This window comes from Macrosteles quadrilineatus, unplaced genomic scaffold, assembly GCF_028750875.1.
Source record: "Macrosteles quadrilineatus isolate MER2022 unplaced genomic scaffold, UCM_ALF_1.0 Scaffold_1__1_contigs__length_201487025, whole genome shotgun sequence".
Lineage (NCBI taxonomy): Eukaryota > Metazoa > Arthropoda > Insecta > Hemiptera > Cicadellidae > Macrosteles > Macrosteles quadrilineatus.
Genome location: NW_026542594.1, coordinates 105,611,632 through 105,637,640, shown reverse-complemented (window position 1 = coordinate 105,637,640; position 26,009 = coordinate 105,611,632). Strand labels below are relative to the sequence as shown.

The following is a 26,009-nucleotide window of genomic DNA, read 5'->3' as shown; positions in this document are numbered from 1 at the left end:
ATACTCTCATACTGAGGCAGTTATTTATATCATTCATTCGATCTAAGATAAAGTATGGAGCAGAAATTTGGGGCTCTGTAGCAAAAACACATATGAATAAACTAAATGTAATCAAAAACTCAGCCCTAGGTTAGAACTTGCCTAGGATGCCCAAAAAGACAACCCCTGTACAAGCTATGGAAATAGAGTTAGTTGAACATCGAACCTCTTGACATATGCATACAAAAAGCAACCTGGCACAAGTCCCTCAGTATTTCTGCAGACCCTTCATCAAATCTATCTCTAAGACTAAACCCACAAGAGACTTATCACAAGTCCTATTTAGCCTTCAAACAACATTAGTAGCAGAAAATACACCAAACATTCATCCAATGCCATACCCAACAGTCAACAGAATCCTAACTTGGTGCTTTCGACCTCCCAAAATTGAACTAGACCTTCCAGGATTCACGTCAAAAAAAGAACCTTCAGAAACCCAAAGAGCCGTGGCCATAGAAATAATAAACACAAACTAAAACAATTATTACAAGATCTGCACTGATGGGTTTTTGGACCCCACTGAGCCAAAATCTGGAGCTGGCTATTTAGCAGAACACTCCAACACCTCTTTTTTTGTTCTAACATATTCATGCTCAAGCACTGAACTGAGCTTCTTGCCATCAACGCAGCAGCTGCCCACTGCATAAGTTTGGCGAGTGAGAACATATGCATCCTCAGTGATTGAAAAAGCGCACTACAGCTTCAAACTATTATCATAGAACACAAAAAATATTTCATCTCCTGAATCTAGGCGTCAGGAAAAAATATTTGTTTCCAATGGATACCAGATCACTGTGGACTGCATGGAAATGAAGAAGCTGATAAAATAGCAAAAGCAGCCTCCTTAATGCATCCAATACCACCGAAGCAACCAACTCTCTCCAGTTGCATAGCCACAGCTCACAGAACTCTGAGACACAGGTGGGTAGAGAGATGGAACGATGAACCTACTGGTCGCCACCTTTATGGCCTCCTCAAAAAACCCAACACCATCGAAATCTACAAAAACCTTCCCAAATCAGTGCATTGTTTGCCTCAAGAGCAAGAACAGGACATATAATTACACAATCCTATCTCTTTCTATTTAACCTCACAGAGTCACCCCTGTGTCTCGTTTGTCAATTGGAAGAAGAGACTGTAGAACACACCCTCCTGCACTGAACCAGTAAGTCAGATGGGAGAGATGAGCTGAAGAGAAAACTTCAAACTGACTGTTCTCTCAACAGCATCCTGACTGAGCCTAAAGCCCCGTTAACACGGGGCGAGTTTACAAGCTACACGCCAACTTTTTACACGCAGCTAGTAAAATAGCTCAGTGTGAACAAAGTACTCGCTCAAAAGCTGCTTGTAAAAAAGCTCTGGAAAAAGTTGACGCTGCCGCTACTTTACACACCAACTTGCCAGCTTTTGAGCGAGTAGGCGTGTAAAGTAGCCCAGTGTGAACACAGTTGCTTGTGCTTGTGCGCATGTTATTCAAAGATGTCGGAGGATTTGGTTCAAGCTAGCTACTGAGCGAGTGGAAAAAGCATCGTGTGAACGACTAAAAGCACACTCGCCGGCGTCTTTCTACACGTTTGCGAGTTGGCGAGTGGACAATCTCTATGTGAACAAATACAAGCACACTCGCCAACTCGCGGGCCCTGTGTATGAGAGACATTGTGCGGTCGGCATCACTTGAAGCTGGAAGCACGTACCAAGAAGTAAGAAGTAATTAAAGTGAGATCAACTCCCCCCTCTTCATTTACGGCCATTCTGCCCTCAGTAGTCTTATGTCCAAAGCACCATCAGTGTAAGTACACAACATGTATACAGTGGGGTAGGCACTGAAAGTGACAAGGAGATCAGCAGAGAGCAAGAAGGAAGACAACAGTGACAGTGAGATCAACTACCCCACCTCCAATGACGGTAATTCTATCCCCAGCAGTTCCATGTTCAATGGTACCATCATTGTAATTATACAACTAGTAGGCTATACAGTTTTTGGACAATATTTAAATATCTGAAAATACGTCCATGCTCCTTCTGTGATAATGGTTTATACAACAATGTCTCTAATTATGTTTTGTTATTTTTCAGGATGTAATCACTACTAATTATGATGACGAAGATTCAAACAAAAGGCCTACAAGGTAACTAGTTAACTTTCTATTTATGTCAATGCAATAAAATAAATGTATTTGATTTTTTTCGAGCAAAAACATGATGTTGCATTAGTTTCAACTAAACAAGGGATATCCAGAAAGTAGATTACATTTTGGAATTAATCACATAATAGTAGGTATAGACTGGATTCAATGATTTATTTCGGGACGGGATTTTTTCCTGTGCAAAAAAAGGGTTTGTTTTAGCGAATTTCCCTATAGGGAAGTAGCTATTACTGTAGGTGGCACGGTAAGACCTATACCCGGGACCGATTTACTTTTTCATTTTGATGTCCCCAGAGGCCAAAAACACCATTCGTTTAAATTTTTATATATGTATATATATATATATATATATACTTATATATATATATATATACTAGGTGAACCCGTGTGAATTCGCACGAATAATAAATTTGTATATTGTAGCAACGTCGTTAGAAGTTGCGTCATTGTATCGACGTTGGTCTTGAGCTCGATCATTGGCTATATTCATTTTAAGTTCTTTTTGCTGTTCAGTAGGAGTATTTTGATGAACGGAGCTCATCATGCTGAATACTTGCGTGTGTGGATTAATATCAACCAAATGTTGAGTCAAAATGTGCATGAGTTCAGTGCTGCAAGAGCCATTAGCTTTGTTTAGCATTCTTTCTTGCTCGAACAGCGGTTTCGACGTCGTAGATATAAATTTGGGCGTATGTGGGATGCTCCCCTTCTGACGGTTGTAAGGTGCCAATTGAGTGATACATTGTGTCGTGCACCTTAAACATGAAAGGCCCTCCAACGTTATGTTCTTCAATTTTAGCTCGAGTGCTGACCATTGCGAGCGCAGAGTTGTACGATCTAATGTTCTCTTTGTAGTTTCTGCTCAAATGATTTGCTCCATTTAGTAGGCTCTGGATATAATACCTCTCTCGGTATGGTGGTAGATTCACTTTTTCTTTATGGCAGCAGGATGAAAATCCTTCGCCTCGTCCTCTTTGTTCTTCTTTAAAATGTAGCATACCCCATTTTAATGCCATCTTGCCAAGTGAATGCTGCTGAGTTCTTGTATTTGTCAGTGTAATTTTGTAAGTACATGTTGCCACTAACTGTTCCAGCTCCTCGTCTGGGCTTCTTACGTTTTGCATTGCTTGCCGTATATTGACTCGCCGTGTCCGACCGGCAATATTTCTTTGTCGTCGGGTCCTTAAATGTAAAACTTTTCTCCCGTCGTGTCCTATAGGTAACATTTCCTTGCTGGGTTTCTAATTACTGTTTACATTTCAAAACCAAACAAAACAGCTGGAATTTATTTTTTTAACTAATGTATTTACATCTGTTTCAGAATATAATAACACTCAAATCAATCACAATGTTATCCTTATGGAAGGAACTTTGAGGGCAGCCCACACCCTTAAAAAGATATATTTCAAAAAACTAAATCCAGTTTGCACATCTACACACCTAGACGAACATTTTGGTATATAATATGTGGGGTTAAATTTTGAAACAAAAAATCCTTATTGTTCACAAAGTTTCATGTCGCGTATTAAATATATAGATATATATATATATATATACGTCCGTGAACGCGATAACTTGAGTAATTTTTGTCCGATTTTGATGAAATTTGGTTTAAAGGTGTAAAGCGAGATAAACTTGAATGAGTTCGCGAACCAGCATGATCGAACCATGGGAACGGGGCTTTACAGAGGGTTTTATGGGGTAAAAATTGGTTTTTCTCACTTTTGAACCTCAAAACACAAAATTTCCCAATTTCTCTTTAGACCTTTTTAAAGAGCTTAAAAAAACAATTAATTTAGTATATAAAAGTGTTTTTGTTCGGTTAATACAGGGTGTCTACCAACCGGGAAATCCGGGAAAACCGGGAATTGTACCTAATTTTTTACTGGCCATGAAATGTACGGGAATTGTCCTTAAATGCCAGACTATGTCCTTAAATTTTTAATGGGCCATAATTTTATCGATCGCTAGTTGGTTAGGAGCACATAAAAGGTTTATCAGATGTTTGTTTACATTTTCATAATTTATTACTAGGGTAATAAAAACCCCAATAAAAAACAAATATGCAATAAAAACCCCATTAGCATTCTCAAACCCATTAATATTTTATCACGACAATCAAGTGTCAAATCAAGTACTTCCAAGAACTGTTGACTCAGTAGTAGTTTAGCTCATAAAAGTTGTATCACTTTTATTCCCTTACAACATTTATTTATTACTAGGGTAATCATTATTAGATCCAAAACATATTTTATCATGGAAATAATAGTTTTATAATGGCTGTTAAATTTCACTTCTTACTTGTTCTTCAATTTACCGCTGGCCATTGCCTAGTGCCATAAAACTGTTTATGGTTTCATATAAAACATGTAACTAATCTTAAACATAACTAAGTTAAACCCTTTTTTATGGATATTTTATCTTTCAATTGACAAAACCAAAAGCATCGTTGTTTGCATTAAATTTTTATCACTACGTAGGCCTATTTGGTTTCAAATGACGTCATAGCATTTTCTGTATCTTTGTACATTGTTGGCAGTTAGTTTTCAATTTTTTTATTTCCCATATTTATTTATTGAGTTGTATGCTTTAAGCAATATAAATCTTATGAACTAGAATGATGATAGTGACTTTGCTGATATTATAACCTCATTGTTTGTTACTCAGTTAATATAGGCCCTCCTAAATAGTTAGGTCTAGGCCTGGGTATTTTGATTCTTTGAAAGTGCTGTAAAATATACTAAGAAAATGTAATTGAGCCTAAGATAAAGTAATGATTGCTATGTGTCGATATTAACTTTGCAGATGAAAAGACAATAATCTTACTCTGTGCTTACTGGTAGCCGCTTACCATACCGATTTTGTACCTAGAACCGAGTTACTGTACAATATATTCATTATGCATTAAAGATTTTTTTTTCAAAAGTAGTTGAGAACCTAACGTTGTGCCAGGGCGAATAATGCCAAATTAATCCGCCTGGATCGGATAAGCTATGTTATGATGTTTCTGTGACCGATGGAGATATTTAGGATTTTGTCGCTATTGCAGGAGACAATGATTGCATTTTCTGTTACACTATAAAAGCTGTACCTAAAGTAGGGCCTATATGTTTGTTTACTTTCAATAATTTTCTATTTTGAAATTTAATTCTTGTCTATTATTATTTACTTTTCTCTCTGGAACAACTACGAAGAACAAGATTAATACAGTTTGACAAATCAGAAATATTATTCTGTAATCACACCGACAAAGGTCCTTAAATGTACGGGAATTGTCCATGAATTTTTTATCCAGAATGTAGTAGACACCCTGAAATAGTAACGGAGAAAATTAAAAATATTGTAAATTTAAAATTCCCATGTTATTCTTATGGAGAATATTGTCAAATGTTGTAGTTTGCTTGTTTATGGATACATTTGGTATTTTGATCAAATTTATTTATTTTGTACTATATGACAAAATTTCGGGTTGAGAGACAAAATTGAGATTTTATAGTACGTGATTGTCGTCTCACCTGAAATTAGGTCACACCTTAAATTTGTCCAGATAGCTTAGCCTACTATGAGATAGTCCAGGACTCTAACGTGTTCGTTAATTAATTACCGTTTCGAGTTTATTGGCTCAGAATTAAATACAACAATAATGCTTACAATGTTAAGCTTACCTTTAACAAGTGCTCATCATAGCCACTCGAAAAATATGTGAAGTTAAATTTAGAATTTTGAATAACCTATGATGAATGCGAATAACCTAATTAATTAGAAACTTAACTAAAACGAGACTCGGTCGTTATACTTGGTAATCACCAAAGTAAACGTGTCAGGGAAAATTTAACTCGGTCGATCACCAGAGTCGGTCCGGGGTTTCTTAAACCAAATTTGCGTAGGACGGCTCGGGGTAACGGAATAATCCCCACGGATATTACTCGGGTGAATTGAATAAATTTCGTGGCAAGTAAGAGCCGAAGGTATGTGAGCTGACGGCGGGAAAAAGCGTGCAAGTCGCGCGCAGCGCGCAATTGCGGCACAATTAAAATAAAAATTAAACTTCTCTACAACTAAAATTAAACGAAATTCTATAACGGTAGCACACAATAGCTAAGGACTCCACCACCAAGGGGAAAACTTTATTTAACTCACCAGGATGACTCGGGTCTTTACTAATTGTTGGATTGCTCCAAACAGCAACGTCCTTATCAATCTGAGGCGGGTAGACAACTGAACTTGATGTCTGCTCCTCTGGCCCTTCTTCCCCATCGCTCCTGGCGGCAGGGTAGCTAACTAATTTCCTCCCCACTACGATGACGTAGGCCTGCTCCTTCGATGCCGTTGTCAACGCGGGCGCGGTTTACCCCGAACGAAAACTAATACTTCTAAATAAAACTTAAAAACGACTTTTAACCCCTTGACGGCTTTTGGGTCGTTACACCCCCTTCTTACCTCGCAGGGAAAAAAAAGAAAAACGGAAAAAAATAAAAAAAAGAATACCCAGACCTAGGGTATTAACGACATCTGTCGCGAAGCTCTACTTGAGCGAAAACAAAGAAAACGGAAACTAAAAACTCGTCTCGAAATGGGCGCGTCGCCTCAATAGATGTCCTTCATCGTCCGCAGCTTCTTCGTTCGGACCCGGAAAAACGTACCGTCTTCCCTGAAGACCTTCATCCTTTGGTTCTTCCTGCGCCGCCCCGTGTCTTCCAATGGCAAGTTGGACAGGAGGGCGCTGTCCAACCTCCCGTGGCACTGGCCGGCTAAACGACGCGGTGGCGATCGGGGCGTGACGTGCATCGGCAGGAGTATTGCGACGGTCGGCTGGGGATACCTCCACCAGCGCGGCCGTTGCAACCGCGGGTCGACGGGGTGGTTCCTCTTCCTCCTCGCCTTCCAAGTCGGATGTGTCCAGGTTTATAACGTCGTCGTCAGCTGCTACGGACGCTTCGGCGAACTCTGTCGGCTGGGTTAATGACTCTTTCCTCTCCCTCGGGGCGGAGGGTCCGGCGGTTGCCTCAGATGGTGTGGCTGGTCCCGGTACCCTGACGTGGCCTGCATCCTCTCCACCCACGGTTTTCACCAGTGGGGGGAAGAAAGGTGAGACGGTCGTCCATGATGGCGCGTTAATAGCCTCTTCTAGCTCCTGGAGCAGCGGGTCGTGGTCGGTGAAGGGACCGAGGACCACGTCATCCTTTGGAGAACTCAAAACAATCCGGGGTGGCTGGACGGGCGGTGGCGTGCCGGCGAACCGGTTGTCCCTCCTGGGGTCTTCTGGCTCCAACATCCCGTAGTCTTCATTGTCGAACCGCTGACGGATGAGGACCCGGAAAACGGTCTTCCGGGCAACGAGTGGGCAAAAACTACGGTTGAAGTTTCGACCACGGGCCACCCAATCCGAGAAAACGCAAACGTAGATCCCGCAAGAATTGTCGTCTATCTGGCGGGGAAGCGATTTGGGTGTCCCTAACAGACGCCATTCGGCCGACACGAACTCACGTTGGTGGTCATGAGCATGAGTCCGGAATAACTCCAGGACCCAGCGCATCTCGCCATCGAGGTTTGTGTCGGCCGAATCGTAGGCCAGGATGAGTCTATCTTTAGGCCGGGCGATAATCAGCGACCAATGACCAACGTCGCTGATGTGAGTCAACAAAAGCGGAACCAGGACGATGTCGCGGCTAAAAAGGTCGGTTCGTCCCAGTTCATTCTGAACGGCGTCATAGCCCCCACCCAAAAAGGCAGCACGGAAACGGACTCGCAATGCGAAAACGGAGGCCATGCCCAATAGCGTGCTGCGCCGCTCAACGATGCAAAGGAACGCATCAATAACCCCCTCCGAGATCAGCTCGTTTGGGTAGAGGGTCGTCAACTCATCTGTGGCGACTGGGATGTTCGGACGTAGAGCGAATGCGTACATGGTTCAAGCGGGAAATTCGTGTACAAAACGGAGAACGATGGAACGGGAGAACGATGATGGTGAAGGGTGAACGGTGTCGGGGTCGGGTAAGAAAAATCAGAAAATTGTGTGTCAATAGAAAGCGGAAAGCATGCAATTACTACAGCGGAGAAAATCAAGCTTATCGTGCACTAGCTAAAAAGGCAGAAGCAGTCTAAAGTGATAGCGGGTGATCTCAACCTGAAAGCAAACATGCATCGTCAACTCTAAGCTAATGAACTGCACCCGCCACCATATGACCCACCTAAGGAAGGGAAACACATAGTAACCTAAAAGTATCGCGCGCTCTACCTTCATATCGTGACACGCGGCGCATGCCGGCACGAGTAATCAAATGTCCGTGGACCCACCAGTAAGCCACCTCGCGCATCGGTTAGATCCTTCGCATGTACTGTCACGTATGCACGGCTCGAGGGGTCGGAAACGGATTATAGATTCGCCCCAATCCGCCCTCGTATTGTACATGGCCTCGGAATTTTGGTGCCAACTTGCCTACGACGGAACCAGATTCTTACGGCATTTGTCGTAGATATGGCGGAACCGCGCTTGACGCCGGTCGTGGATATCCTCCAACGACTCGTCGACGGACGCGTCGGCTAGACCCAGGTGGGAATCCGCCAGGGCTCGCGGTGGGCGCAGCTGTCTGCCCAGTAATAGGACCGCCGGAGAGTATCCAGTCGAATCATGAATCGCCGAGTTTAACGCGAACTGAAACTCGGACAGATGCGTGTCCCAAGTGCGATGGTCTTCGCCCACGTACTGTGACACCATGGTCTTGATCACGCGATTCTGGCGCTCGATGGGGTTCGACTGAGGAGAGTACGGCGCCATGTTGCAAAATTCGATGCGCCAATCCTCAGCCAAGTCTCTAAACACTTTCGACACAAACTGGACCCCGTTATCGCAAAGTAAGACTTCTGGAGACCCGTATCGCAGGAGAATTCGTTCCCTGAACTTTGACGCTACGTTCTTAGCGGTAGCTGATCTGATAGGGCACATCTCCGTCCACTTGCTAAATACGTCTTGGAAAGCCAGAATAAAAGTGTTTCCGCTCTTCGCTCGAGACAGCGGGCCCATCAAGTCGGTGGAAATAACATGCCACGGGCCCTTAGGGTTACGGTAATACATCTGTCCGGCCGGCTTATCTTGAGGGACCTTGTGTGCTTGACACTTTCGGCAGGAACGTACGTATGCCTTGACGGATTTCCTCCAGCCAGGCCAAAAATATCTCTCGTTCACACGCGCCAAGGTTTTCTTGACCCCGAGATGACCGGCTATCGCCAGGTCGTGGGTCTCGCGCAGAACTTCAGCCTGCAGGTCTTCTGGAACACATAACTTCCAGCTCAATTCCCCGTTGCCCTTATTGGTCTTCGTTTTGTAAAGTTTGTCCCCTCGAACATTGTAATGCCGGTACTTTGTAGGGTTCGCCCTAACTTTACTCGACAGGACGGCTACCCAGTCGTCACGTGAAGAGGGTGCGGCGTTGCTAGAGGCTTCCGTACCGCCTCAACCTTCGGCTGACGTGACGTTCACGACGGGGGTTACCGGGACGTTCGGTTGACGGGATAAGGCATCAGCAACACGGTTAAGGGTCCCCTTGCGGTACTTAGCTTCAAAGTCGTGTTGCTGTAACTCCATTATCCAGCGCGCTAACCGTCCGGTTGGCTCGGGATGTCGCAACAACCATTTGAGAGCCACGTGATCGGTGACGGCTATCAATATCAATATTTTACAAAAAAACACACTTTATTAGTTTCTTGTAGCAGCAAACCTAGGTACTCGTTAAACCTAATGTTATTAAAATATATTTAATTTAAAATCAATTAAGACAAATGGAAATTCGCTTAGTTGGCAGGTTTGCTGCGGCGGGGGTATTAAAAGTCTAGAGTATTGCAGTTACAAAAAAAAAAAAAATCAATTTTTTACCGTTTATGGCACTGATCTATAAAAACAAAAAAATGGGTAAAAATTTACAGGTATAGAAACTTGTGACTCGCGGTCGTCGAAATGCCTCGCTATCACGGCGTGATCGTCGGTATGACTCTGCGGTCATGGCGCGATCATTGAAATGACTCTGCGATCACGGCGCTATTGTTGTAATGACTTGCGCTGACTGCGTTCGAACTGTCGTGAACATCTCTCGCGATAGCGGTGTAATCGTCATTCGGGAAGCTGCTAAACGACAATCGTATCAAATCCCGTCACAAAAAATTCCCAAATCAAATTTAATCCAATCCCTAAAATTGGGAAAAATTTTTTTCCCAAAATTTCCTTAAATTTTGGGACACGTCCATCCTTACATAATAGGACAATTAATTGTTTTATTATGTACAGCTGAATTATAAACTAAACTAGTGAACCTGTGCGGCTCAACGCGCCACAAAAATACATACATGAATTTAGAAAACAAATTCATACCGTCATATATTGACTCTGAGTCGAAAATAAAATACAGTAATGAATGAAGCCTTAGAAGGAAAGCAGTCCATCAATTTTCTAGCTCCAAATGTCTTATATTTAGTAAATTAATAAGCTATCAATTATTTCATAGTTATTTTAAGATTTTATAACACATTTAATAAAACATTTTAATAAAACCAATATGTAGCATATTTGAAGAACATAAAAATGCTTCTTGAAGAAACCCCTTTTAAAAATAAACACAAAAAAACCTATTTTATTGACAACAGTACTTCCTTGAATTAACTTACTAAGTTTTTATATGTGAAATCACCTTCAGGAAGATTACCCTGGTCAGAATTTTCTGTGATGAATATGTGTACACCATCAAATATGTAGCCCTACTTAAAGCAACACATAGTTGCCCATGACTGAAAACTGGTCTGGGCAAGAACAGTACTACTCTTTTAAGTGATTGCCCTTGTGCTTTATTGTGCAATGACAAAGCTTATGGAAATTGGCATCTTCCCATTTTAAATGTTAAGTTTGTTTCCGACGGGCACATTTTTATTCTCGGAATCAAAATATGTCCCCCCGCACTTGTTCTAGTTAGGACTTTCAAACACACACATTCTATTAAATTGTTACCGGTAACCATTTTGGTCACTTGGAGCCTTGTTCCATTAATGAGGCTCTTTGGTGTATTGATATTCCTCATCAATAAAACCACACTGCCCCCTTGTTTAAAATCAATCTGTGCCTTGGCAATCCACTGACCTCTATATTGTTTAAATACCCCCGCCGCAGCAAACCTGCAGACTAAGTGAATTTCCATTTGACTGATTGGATTTACACTGAAATGTCTACTTAAAAATATAACATTTATTCCCGATTTAAATAGAATTAGTTTAAAAAGTACTTAGGTTTGCTGCATCAGGGAGGGTAAAACTGTTTTTTTTTTTGTAAAATATTAATAGTTAGTAAGAAATAAAAACATTTTCCAAATTTGATCAAAATATGTTCATAAACAAGCAAACTACAACAGTTTACTTATTCTCCATAAGAATAACATGGGAATTTTAAATTAACAATTTTTTGGAATTTTCTCCGTAACTATTTGGCGCATAATAACGCTTCAATATACTAAATTATTTGTTTTTTTAAGCTCTACAAAATGGTTTAGAAAGAAATTGCAAAATTTTATGTTTTTTGAGTCAAAAATGGGAAAAACCTATTTTTACCCCATAAAACCCCCCATAAACCCCCGTTCCCATGGTCCGATCATGCTGGATCGCGAACTCGTTCGAATAAACGTAGGTATACACGTTTGTACCAAATTTCATCAAAACCGGATCATTTTTGCTCGAGTTATCGTGCTAACGGACACATATATATATATATATATATAAATATATAAAGATTAAACATTAATAAACTTAGTACCCAAGTAAAATTATTTATTAAAATATTTTAATAAATAATTTTACTTGGGTACTAAGTTTATTAATGTTTAATCTTTATTTATATATAGTAGCCCTATTTTTCATATATAAATATATAAATATATATATATATGAATTTGAACGAATGGTGTTTTTGGCCTCTAGCGACCTCAAAACGAAAAAAAAAATCCGTCCCGCGTCCAGGTCTTACCATGAGTACTACGGTAATAGCTTATTCCCTATATGGGAAATTCGCTAAAACTGTTGGACATTCTAGATGTGTGTTTAAATAATCTGCAAGCAAACTATCAATGCTTTCGTACACCTTGGGCTCACCTGGCAATTTATCCAAAACTTTGTTGTTGATCAAACCACAGACACTGTTTTTGGAGCTAAAATAGCTTTGTCTTTTATTTGACCACTTTGTATACTTTCAACGACATTTGGGTGGATGAAATCAACAGGGCATCCAACTCCAAGCAATCTTGCTGGCAAAATAAGGAATCAATTAGCTTTAGCCTATTTTGACTCTTTTATTTTCTACTTATGCATGTATTGCGTCATGAAGGTTCATATAGCTCTGCTCGAAGTTTTGGCTGTTCCCTAAACCGAGACGTTCACCTTCAATTCTCATAAAAATTTCAACTATATATTGAAGTGTAACCTTACCACAACAGCAGAATACTGAAGTCTAACAGATAGCCTGTGGGCCGCGAACTGCAAATGTGTAACAGTGTTCCAGTGTGTAGTTGCCCGATCAATCAGTGTGTAAGGCTATTGGATCAAGACCTGAAGAGTGTACAGCCAAATCTTCTAAGGTTCCACTTTTAGGATACACAACAATTAATAAAAAAACATATTTTTGTATAGAAACAAACTTGAAGTAGAGGATTTGTTTTGTTTTGATTTATAAATAAATTGTCTGGTAGATCAGCTGTTTCATGTCAAATTAATGATTGTCAAAGATTTGTGATTTTGAATGTTACAGTACAGTTTTGTAAATCATGGTAACTTATTCTCAACTAAATTTTACTATTCTTCACATTAAAATAAAGTAGTATGATCCATTATGAGTACACTTTAAGGTATCCAAAACATGATTAAACTTAATATACATTTACAGGTATAATACACACCGATTTCTTATGTAGTAGACTTTGACTATTTTCAACCAAAAACATATGTTTTTATAAATAAAAATTATCTCCCATGTTATCCTTATGGAGAAAAAACTGACTTTAAGGGCCTCTGACGCCCTTACCAACGACTTAATAAAAAATCTAATATCGTTGGGCACAACTACACGTTTTAACCTTTATTTTGAGACCTCAAACGTCAAAATCGGGCGAATAATAACAGAGGAGTTTGATTAACAAAAAACGGCTTAGCCTATTATATATATATAGATATAGATAGATAGATAGATAGATAGATAGATAGATAGATACTACTCTCTAGCATGGTCACTGTGAATATTTAAGCACTGCAGTTTAACGCTTAAAAATGGTCTTGACAACTCTTTTCTTCTTAAAATTGTGCCGCTTGCGTCTTCAATCAGCTTGTATCTTCTGGCTGTAGCTGTGCGTTGTCCGAAAAGCAACAAAATATTGAAACTCTATTCTACTCTTTGCTGGTTTTGGACTGCTTCTAAGGGGTTTTTTTTTTTTTGAGAAAAACGCACTTGACAATAGACAATATTCTTTATTAACATATTTTTTTAGAATAGTCCAGCCGTCATATTTACAAGTGGGTCACAGAAACTGTTCATATTTTAAGGTCATGAGATTAATTCTTTTTCGGTGTAGAAAGGTCTCTCTAGTAGCCAGTCTGTCAGTTTTTTCTTGAAAGTGGATGAACTATTCCATTGTTCTGTTGTTTAAGTTGTTCTAGAAGAAGGTTAAAGTATTTGGCTCCTTTATAGGATGGTTTTATTTCAGTAAGTGATAGCTTGTGGATTGGAAGGGTGAAATCTAATACATGTCTGGTGTTCTGGTGTTGGTGTTGTGATGGTGTAGGTCCCTATGTCTGGTTTGTTGGGTGGCCATTATATGTAGGATGGTTTGACGGATGTGGAGTGACACCACAGTTAGTTTTTTTTTCCCTTTGAACGGTCCAGGGCAGCTGTATTGTTGTCCAATGCCAACCAAACACCTTCCTGATTGCCCTCTTTTGTTGCATGAGAAAATGTTCTATGTTGCATGCAGTGGATCCCCCCAGACCTCTATGCCATATCTCAGATGAGATTCAAAAAGAGCAAACTAGGCTACCTTCGCTGCATCTGTTCCACTTATTTGTTTTTATTTCCTTCTGATGATGTAAGTGGCAGAAGAAAGTTTCTTGCATAAAAAAAGTTACACTCATTTGAGTGTCGGGTTAGGGGGGGAGGGGGGTGAAATATTTATAGGAATGCACTGTGGATGCGATGCTCACTGGTGTGGATTAACGTCCGCACTAGTGAGTACTACGACTATCCGCAGTACTATCCTGATAATTAGACCAATTCGTAAATTACAAGGAAAAATGTGGTTCGGATTCCACTATAAACTGTAGGTCCCTTAGTTGCCATTAGCTGTATGGGCTATTAATTAACAGCTGTGTCTAAGGAACATGTCGGCCTTAGTCACTAACAAGACTACAAGATCGCGCCACTCATCCTACACTCATCCTTCACTCATATTTGGGTTAAAATACGCACATAGTGGCGTCCCCATCTTAAATAATTGATAATTGATAATTAATTGATTGAAAATAGGACTGTTTTTACTTTTTCAAAAATTACTCAAAAACGGTGCGTTTTTCTCAAAATACAATGAATTACAAAAATACTCTCTATTAAATTTCGAACAAAATGATACCATACCTATCTACTATGAATGGTTCATGGTTCAGGCGATATTGACGGGTAAATGTGTTTTTTTTTCTTAAAATCCAAAAAAGTTGTAAAAAATTTTTTTTAAATGGAGGAAACCCATAGGCACCCATAAAAAAAGCTCCTAATGAGTGCTAAATTGTTTAATAGACCTCCCTTAATATGTGTAAAAATATTACACTGATTTGAGTGTCGGATTTGGGAAGGAGGGTTTAAAGAAAAATGGAGAGGAATGGGACTTATTTTACTATTTTACAAATATCTCAAAAACAGTGCATTTTCATTGATATATTATGAATTACAAATATAATTAACATCTAATTTCGAACAAGATGATACCATACAATACCTGTCTACTATGAACGGTTCAGGTGATATTGAGGGGTAAATGTGATTTTTTCTAAAAATTCTAAAAACATTATTTTTTAAATGGAGGAAAACCATGGACACCCATAAAAAAGTTTGTAATGGATGCCAAATCATTGGGTAAACCTCTCTTAAACATGTGTAAAAATGTTACACGGATTTGCGTGCCGTTTTTGGATAGGAGGGGGTGAAAACGGGGTGGGAAATTTTATTCATAAGTAATTTTGTAAATTTTGTTAAGTAACACTTTTTATTTTCCTTTTTAACACAAATTTAACAAAAATTTTACTAAATATGACTTACCTTTCTGAAAAGACAAACCTACCTATATACGTGAATACTGAACTTTCTACCATTTGAATTCTTAAGTGTGTTTTATCATTAATTAGTTATTACGTAAAATATCCGTGTTACAATAGTTATTTGTGTAACTAGGGGGTGAAGTGGCACTTTGCTGCACACGAGAGAAATGCTTACGCATGAGCTGCAGGCGAGTGTGGAAGGTTTCTCGAGTGCAGCAAAGGCACTTTGCACTCGGGTTACACGTTATATTTTTCCTATAGTTAGTATAAATAATATAAATAATTAGTCTTTCAAACACTATATGACACCTGTTTTGGTAAGGTTATCCAATCGTTAAACAAAATGGGAAACACTGCAACAGCTGATTGTAATTGATATATCAGGGTAGCCACCAGCCATGAAAACCTTGAAAAGCTTGAATTATCCATGAATTCTTGTGACCATGGAAAAAGGCGTGGATTATGCATGGATTTCTCCAATGGACCATGAATTTTCAAAATCATGAACAATTATTCAACCAGAACCATTATACTTTCCAAATAAAAAATATTTCATATTAAAAAGCAGTTTTTAGAAACAAACACCATGAAAATACTGTGTGGAGATGATTATTTAACATTTTCCACGATTAGAATCAACTGCTTAGTTCATTCCAAGTCATCCAAAGATGCTGATGTCAGCTGAGACTTCCTGAGGACTGTATATGGTACGAAAAGTCATTAGTAGGCCTAACCCCGCGAATGAAAAAGGGGTATGGGGACTTAAATCACAAAAACAGAAGTTTTAGACCATGCACAGAATTGAAACGGGATGCGCAATAAAACCAAATTTCCGACTCTGACGCCTGATTTTTTTTAGCTTTTTGGATAAAACCATAGATAAAACATACTCTAAAACCATCATATCTTAGTACGTTCATAAAATAAACCAGAAACCACATTTTATGACAATTATGTAGGTGGATAAAAAAAGGACTATTCTGGCTAGGTGAGTGGGATTTTTGTTTTATTCCCGTGGAAAGACTGAATTAGACCTAGACTTAATATATTTTACAATTCTTCTCCTTCTCCAATATCTCATATAGAATAGCTAGACCTGTTTTGAATGTTCAATAGTTTAGAATAGTCAATTTTGTTTTGAATGTTTATAAATCACTCTAAAAAAGTTGTATATTAAGTATGAAAGGTTATTCAAAAGTAACACACAAGGAAACTGCCTCTTTAACGTCAGTTTATGAAGTCAGCAAAACTCAATTGTGTTGAAATTGTATAAGCGCATCGACCATGAATTGTTTTAAACTACCAATGAAAACCATGAATTCTGCATGAATTATATCATCCAACTATGGTGGCAACCCTGTATATTTTTAAGTGTTGCAAACCTATTTCTAAGCGAACACGGATTACATGCATAATGAAAGCACGCTGTTTTGTGTTGTTTAGTTGGAAACTGTGGGACAAAAGTAAGTATATGCAACAATTAGCAGCTTTCTGTACTATGATCTGTGCAAGGAAGCCTACTTTGTCGGGTGACTGTAGGAAAATATAAACTTTTTTGACCTTATATTGTTGATTCATTCAAACTTACTTATACGTACCCCTTTTTTAAATAGAAAATCTAATATATACAGAGTGTCCCTTAAGTATACAGCCAAACTCCGGAAAATGGTTCTATGAGTCAAAATAAAGGGTAAATCAAGTATAACATTTTTTCCAAAATTGATTCGTTAACCAGATATTCACCATTTTGTTTGGCTATACAAGCTGCTAATTGGTGCATTTACTTACTTTTGTCACACAGTTCGTACGTTGTCATACGGTTTTTACTTTGTCGCACACCAGTATTCCAACCAAACAACACAAAACAGCGTGCTTTCATTATGCGCGTAATCTGTGTTCGCTTAGAAATAGGTTTGCAACACTTAAAAATATTACAATTACAATCAGCTGTTGCAGTGTTTCCCATTTCGTTCAACGATTGGATAACCTTAATTGTAAGCATTTCTCTCGTGTGCAGCAATGTGCCACTTCACCCACTAGTTACACAAATAACTATTGTAACACGGATATTAACTAATTAATGATAAAACACACTTAAGAATTCAAACGGTAGAAAGTTCACTGTTTTCACGTATCTAGGTAGGTTTGTCTTTTCAGATAGGTAAGTAATATTTAGTTAAATTGTCGTTATATTTGTGTTAAAAAGGAAAATAAAAAGTGTTACCTTACAAAATTTACAAAATTACTTAAAAATAATATTCCCCACCCCGTTTTCACCCCCTCCTACCCAAAAACGGCACGCAAATCAGTGTAACATTTTTACATATGTTTAAGGGAGGTTTAACCAACGATTTGGCATCCATTACAAACTTTTTTTATTGGTGTCCATGGTTTTCTGACCTTCATTTAATTTATTAGAGATTATTTTTGTAATTCATTGAATTTTGAGAAAAACGCACCGTTTTTGAGTAATTTGCAAAAAAGTAAAAAAAAGTCCTATTTTTACCCTCTCCCCCCCTAACCCGACACTCAAATGAGTGTAACTTTTTTTTACATATTGAGGGAAGTGTATTAAACAATTTGGTGCTGGTTTGGAACTTTTTTTTATGTCCCGGTTTGCTCTTTTTTTAAGCTAATTGCACATACTGCAATTACTACTAGGGCTTCTAGATTTCTCAGAAGCTGTTCATTGTTTAGACAGTCAAAAGCTGTACTGAAATGGAAAAAAAGAGTGCTAGAGCTCGTGCGTTTCCTGGTGAAGCCTGGGGGTAGGTGGTTAGAGTGGTTCAGAACCGGTTTTGTAGGGGCTTCAACCCTACCCCCAGGCTTCACAGGAAACGCACGAGCTCTAGCTTTTGAGCCATCTTCAAGCTGGTCCAGTAATACTCTGTGAACCGTTGTTATATGGCTGTGGTTGTTGAGCGGCCTTTGAGTAAACCATGTTGTTGGGTAGTGAGAAGACGGTGCTGTTCAAAGTGGGACATTAGTTGTTTTAAGACAATATTCTCTAATACTTTTGCAAAAGGGAGATTGGTCTTTGAAAATACTTAATAAAGGCAGCCAAAAGCTGGCTTCAAATAAAAACTTGAAAACAGAAACCTTAAAAAGCAGTTTTTAATGTATTTTTGTTTTTTTTTTCACCACAAATATTTAATAAAATCACACTTTCATAATGATTTGCAAATCTACATGAATTAGGCTTTCCAATGACCCATTAATTAACAAAATCGGTCCAGTACAAGTCTAGATTTAGTTGTACAAAGTAAATGGTGAGGAAATTGACCAAAGTGGAAGGTGATATTCTGTAAAAAATATATATTTTCCTGCAAATTGATACCATGCACTTCTTGGAAATACTCAAAAAAAGCAGCCAAAAGTCGCAACCAAATATAAAGTGTTAAAACATTGTTTTCAATGTATTTCTTATGAAGAACATGTTTTTTTTCATTTTTCATTTTCATAATAAAAACAAACTTTCATAATTATTTACAAATCTACACGAATAAAGCTTTCCAACACCCCATTAATTAATAAAATCGGTCCAGTAGAACTCTAGATTTAGTTGTACAAAGATTTTAAAACCGAATTATATCATTGACTATTGAATACTGAAGTTGTATTGATAGTCAAAGATTATACATAAGTAGATATGACTATATATATATATACTAGCAGAGTACCCGTCCTTTGTACGGGGTTGGCATATACTGTAAGTATAAAATGCTTATTGAAGTTATACTCGAGCTTTGCGTTTACAATGGGGGGGGGAGGACACAGTTTGATAAAATTTCCTTCTTTACATTTACGGTATACTATAATATTACACGTCTACCATAGCCATAATGTTCTACCACTTCACTAAAACAATAGACAAATAAATAACAATAATTAACAAAAAAATAACAAAACAAATATGGTAATAAATAAATAAATTTGCAAAATATCACAAATGATTCATGAAGTTAAAAACATAAAAATAAATGGAAACAATCCTATTTTGACAGTTCTCATTGTGTATTACAGTGTTTTGTTGCCGCTTAGTTCAAACGTTGAAGGATTTACAGTCAACAGTTCAAATTAGCTGTTTTCATAAATGCAAACAAATAATAGTGCTGCACACTGTTGGTAAATCTTATAACTTTTTAATGCTTTTGCATATCATAGAACCAACTTTTTTAGTTGAAACAGCTGACTATCAATTCAATTATCAATTATTTAAGATGGGGACGCCACTATGTGCGCATTTTAACCCAAATATGAGTGAAGGATGAGTGTAGAAGGATGAGTACACCTTTAGATGAGTGGCGCGATCTTGTAGTCTTGTTAGTGACTAAGGTAGACGTAGACATGTTCCTTAGACACAGCTGTTAATTAATAGCCCATACAGCTAATTTGGCAACTAAGGGACCTACAGTTTATAGTGGAATCCGAACCACATTTTTTCCTTGTAATTTACGAATTGGTACGGATAGTCGTAGTACTCACTAGTGCGGACGTTAATCCACACCAGGGAGCATCACATCCACAGAGAATCCCTATAAATATCCACAATTCGTGACCTCCTAGTAGCTGGATTACAGGACGACGCCACCCGTCCCAGTCCTACAAATTCTTTAATTCCTTTTAAATATGAATACTCATAAGGTTAAGATGGGGAAATGCAGAGCCACTGGGGCGGTGCCCGACAGGATTTTGTAGATAAGAATATGCCTATATGTTAATCGGGAATGTGATCTATCATCTGCCAAATTTCAGCCCAATATGTCCAGTAGTTAATGCTTGATTGAACTTCAAACAATCAAACACACAAACTTTCACATTTATTAAGATGAATTTGAACAGATGGTGTTTTTGGCCTATGGGGATTGGGGACTTCAAAACGAAAAAGTAAATCGGTCCCGGGTCTAGGTCTTACCATGAGACCTACGGTAATAGCTTATTCCCTATAAGGGAAATTCGCTAAAAACAAACATGAATGAAATAAGATATTACCGAATGTCTCATGTTAAGACCTAGACCCAGGACCACTTTCTTTTTTGTTTTCTTGTCCCATTGTTTGTTAATAAATAAATATAGAAGCAAAACCTGTTCAAAAGACAACAAACTATTGTTCTCTGCATGTGATTGATCCTGGACTTCTTTCAACTGGGTGAAATTTGCTCCACAACAATAAAAATACCCCCGCCGCAGCAAACCTGCAGACTAAGCGAATTTCCATTTGCCTGATTGGATTTACACTAAAATTTCTCCTTAAAAATATCACATTTATTCCCTATTTAAATAACATTTCTTTAACGAGTACTTAGGTTTGCTGCAACAGGGAGAGTAAAAAGGTGTTTTTTTTTGTAAAATGTAATAGTCTAGTATGAAATTAATGCATTTTCTAAATTTGACCAAAATATGTTCATAAACAAGCAAACTAGGACAACAGTTTACTTATTCTCCATAAGAATAACATGGGAATTTTAAATTTACAGATTTTTGGAATTTTCTCCGTAACCATTAGGCGCATATAAACGCAATATATCAAAAATATCAATATACAAAATTATTTGTTTTTTTAAGCTCTACAAAATTGTTTAGAAAGAAAATGCTTAATTTTAAGTATTTAGGGTCAAAAATGGGAAAAACCAATTTTTTCACCATAAAACCCCCCATAAACCCCTGTTTCCATAGTCCGATCATGCTGGTTTGCAAACTCGTTCGAATAAACGTAGGTTTACACGTTTGAACCAAATTTCATCAAAATCGGATGATTTTTGCTCGAGTTATCGCGCTAACGGACACACACATATATATATATATATATATATATATATGAATTTGAACGGGTGGTGTTTTTGGTCTCTAGGGACCTCAAAACGAAAAAGTAAATCGGTCCTGGGTCCAGGTCTTACCATGAGTACTATGGTAATAGCTTATTCCCTATAGGGGAAATTCGCTAATAAGAACTTCAGTAACTTAAAAAGTAAAAATCTCTATAGTATTTTAACATATTGATGAAACTTTCTATTTAATCGATAATTTTACCATTGACCTACCTGTTCAACCTGATACAAGAACTTTGCAAAAGATTATCGAACCTGATTATTGGCGGGGGGAGGGAGCCCCATCCTCTACTCATCACTCTGATTGCAGAAAGAGGTTGTAAGATTAATAAATAATCTTGATAGTAATAATTACTAAATGCTGTAGGGATAGTTTTAAACAATCAAAAATGATATCCTTGTCCTATCTTTTTCAATTTGCAAACTTATTGCATATACAGGGAAACCAACTCTCTTTTATGGACAGATCACCTCAAGTTCAAGGATCAAGTTCACCCCATTCAAGATAAAGATAACTCAAAAGATTTTTGTTTTTATGTCCATCACAGGTTTGAAATAATATGATGTCTGTGATATTCTTAGGAAGCTATTAACCTGTTTAAAAAGTTAAAGATGAAAAATGTGTCGTATTCAGTCAGTACCTGAAATTAAATTTTTTACCCAATACGACTAAAGTGCACATACTGTATAATTTACTTTGCCGACTGGTCTGAAAATTACAATTTGTACTTATTAGAAATGTGTTTTTTTATATGTTTTACAGTTCTTCCCCTAGCAATAACATTCCCCTGATGAGGATAGTACAGTCAGTCAAGCACACAAAGAGAAGAGGGTCCAAGGTGCTCAAGGAAGGGTGGATGGTTCATTTCACCACCAAAGACAGAATGGTAATTAATAGGCCTATACATAAAGAATATTCAGAAACAAGCATAAAACAAGCAAATTTTCAAATTTTTAGCTACAAAGTAATGAAAGGTTAAAGGGTATTCCATTATTCGCTATGTCTTGGAGTCAAGTTTTGAACCATTTTTAAGTGCCCAACAGATCCCTCAGTTTACTTAATGTTTTTTCCTGCTCACCAAAAAAATAATAATTATCTCATTTTCTTCAAATAATATTTTCAAATTTTTACTTTATTTTTCAGAGGAAGAGGCACTACTGGCGGTTGGATTCAAAATGCATTACATTATTCCAAAGTGATTCGGGGTCAAAATACTATAAGGAGATTCCTTTGGCCGAAATTCTATCAGTTGAACCTGCCACTATGCAACAAGGAGGTATGTACTGGTATATTATAATTTTTCCATAACTTTATCATACTACACGCCATATTACAACCATACTGTTCATAATTTAGTATAAAATGTATTTGCACTTATTGTCAACTTTTAGGCAATTCGGTGCCGTAGTAGCTAAAACTTTTAAACCAACAAAAGAAAGTATAAAATATATTAGGGCGGTTTTTTTACTAACCCTAGCGCCGGCAAACGCCGGATATACGGCGCGAACGGCCTCGGCCAAAATGGCAATGCCGGATGTAACGTTGGATGTGTGGCGCCAATGCAGGCGTCAATGTTTATGCATTTTTTTTGGCCGAAAATCCGTTAAAAACGCCTCAAAACTCATATCAAACGAAAATTCATGAGTTATAGTACTTATTTACAATACTTTTAAAATTTTTATACCTCTTTGGAGTGATTTGAACTCTATGTAAAAGATCGCGATCGCTTGTTATTGTTTTCGTCGTCTGCCGCTGCCGCTATAAACAGTAAACAGTGTCGATCGGCAACGTTTGGATGTGTTTTGTTTATTTTTATGCGTTTATTAGTGTTATTATTTGTAGTAAGTATTTAAATAAAGTGAATTAACATGTTAGTGGGTAATATGCACTATTTTTGAATATGGAAAAGAACTATAGAGATCGTTCAAGTGAATTGCGTGATGTCGAGCGAATCAGAATAATGTTATTGGAGGCATTGTATTTATGTGTGTAAGTAAATAAATAACCTTTTGCATGACTTTTTTATTCATTAGCTAATTTCATAAAATTTTAGATATAGGCCCTTTGCATGTGATTGTATGTAATATATTAGTGTATAAGGTGTACGGTTTTGTACATGACCTGGGTTGGATGATTATTTGGTACTAGCGCGGGGGTACGATCAACATAATAATAGGGCTATCAAACAAAATACGGTACACAAAATAAGCTATACAAACTATATAAGTTATTTTTGGAATCAACACAAAATTTACTACAACTTTACAATTTACCTTATGATGATAAGTCTTACAGGGTGTCTACCAACCGGGAAATCCGGGAAAACCGGGAATTGTACTTAAATTTTTACTGGCCATGAAATGTACGGGAATTGTCCTTAAATGCCAGACAAAGTCCTTAAATTTTTGATGGGCCATAATTTTATTGATCGATTGTTGGTTAGGAGCACATAAAAGGTTTATCAGATGTTTGTTTACATTTTCATAATTTATTACTAGAGTAATTATGCAATAAAAATCCCATTAACAATCTCAAACCCATTAATATTTTATCACGACAATCAAGTGTCAAGTCAAGAACTTCCAAGAACTGTTGACTCAGCAGCTAGCTCATAAAGGTTGTATCACTTTTATTCCTTTACAACTTCTTTTTTTATTACTAGGGTAATTATTATTAGATCCCAAACCTATTTTATCTTGAAAATAATACCTTTATAATGGCTGTTAAATTTAACTTCTTACTTGTACTTTCGGCTTGAAGATTCAATTTGCCGCGGCCAGTGCCTAGTGCCATAAAACTGTTTATGGTTTCATATTAAACATGTAAATAATCTACAGTCTTATTATGTAAGTTAACCCCTTTTTTATGGACATTTTATCTTTCAATTGACAAAACCACAAGCATTTTGTTTGCATTAATGTTTTATCACTATGTAGGCCTGCTTGGTTTCAAATTATGTCATTGCATTTTCTGTATCTTTGTCTTATATTGTTGGCTATTCAGGTTTCAATGTTTTTTGTTTCCCATATATTTATTTATTGAGTTGTATGCTTTAAGCAATCAAAATCTTATGAACTAGAATGATGATAGTAACTTTGCTGCTATTATAACCTCATTGTTTGTTACTCAGTTTATATAGGCCCTCCTAAATAATTAGGTCTAGGCCTGGGTATTTTGATTCTTGAAAGAGCTGTAAAATATATTAAGAAAATGTAATTGAGCCTAAGATAAACAACTAATGATAGCTATGTGTCGATATTAACTTTACAAATGAAAATACAATAATCTTACTCTGTGCTTATTGCTTATTAATAGCCGCTTACCGTACATTGATTTTGTACTAAGAATTGAGTAACAATATGCATTAAAGATTTTTTTTTCAAAAGTAGTCGAGATCCTAACGTTGTGCCAGGGCGAATCATGCCAAATTAATCCGCCTGGATCGGATAAGCTATGTTATGAAGTTTACGTGATGGATGGAGATATTTGTCGCTATCGCAGGAGACAATGATTGCGTTTCTCTGTTACACTATAAAAGCTTTACCTAAAGTATAGGTAGGCGTATGTTTGTTTACTTTCGATAAATTTCTATTTCGTAATTTTTAACTCTTATCTATTATTATTTACTTTTTTCTCTGGTACAACTACAGTGAATAACAAGATTAATACAGTTTGACAAATCAGGAAAATTATTCGGTAGGCCTAATGACACCGACAAAGGTTACGGCAAAGTGTCCTTAAATGTACGGGAATTGTCCATGAATTTTTTATCCAGAATGTAGTAGACACCCTGGTCTTACCTGCACTTAGCTACACGACGGAATATAAAAACATTTTATAAAAAAATTAATAATGCCTACAATTCGGAAAAACTAAAAAAAATTTTTTTGGTAACCATGTAATCCACCTATATTATTGTTCTTTGTCTTATTCTGAACAAAATGATATATAACTAGCTGTTTGCCCGTTCTACGTACGGGAATCTTATAGTAAGTTGAAACCTTATATTCAGAACAGGAGTTGGTTGGCATATTTAGTGTGCATTTTCCAAGATATGCTGGCAAAACTATTGAAATGAAATTAAATGAAATATTACTTTATTATCACAAAAACATTTAACAGATCCAGCGTTAGCTGGAAACAGGTGATATTGTCAGAGATCTTAAACACTAAGTTACATAACAAAACTGAAATCCACATAGCTTAAACTAAAATATATTTACTTATCATTTAAATAATCGGAAATCTTATAATAATTTTTCTGTAAAAGGTATCGTTTGAAATCATTTTTAAATTTTGAAATACTGTTAATTTCTTTGAAATTAGTTGGTAGACTGTTGTAAAGCCTTAATCCCATATAATAAGGAGATCTTTCATATATACAAAGGCGATGTCTTGGATATTGAAAATTTTTTGAGCGTGTAAGATACGGATGACTGATTTGTTTATCATTGTACATTTGATAATTAATTTTAAAATTTACCATCATTTTAAATATATAAAGTGAAGGCAAAGTTAATATCTCATATTTAGCAAATAAAGCTCTGCATGAGGTTCTTTTAGGCATAAATGATAAAATCCTTATAAATTTCTTCTGAATTTTGAAAACTGCTTTAGAATAAGAAGTTGCTCCCCATAATTCAATCCCGTATTGCAAGACAGAAAAGA

The 26,009-nt window shown here is 37.2% G+C and overlaps 1 protein-coding gene across 1 annotated transcript in view; it reads left to right on the top strand.

Annotated features, from left to right (window-relative positions):
• Window positions 1-26,009, top strand: part of LOC129005434 (serine/threonine-protein kinase D1-like) — a 159,239-nt gene that overhangs the window by 71,632 nt on the left and 61,598 nt on the right. Inside the window, exons 5-7 of the mRNA XM_054434359.1 lie at window positions 2,116-2,168; window positions 22,104-22,227; window positions 22,485-22,617. Coding sequence (XP_054290334.1) covers window positions 2,116-2,168; window positions 22,104-22,227; window positions 22,485-22,617 — 310 coding nt within the window. The remainder of the gene's footprint in view (window positions 1-2,115; window positions 2,169-22,103; window positions 22,228-22,484; window positions 22,618-26,009) is intronic.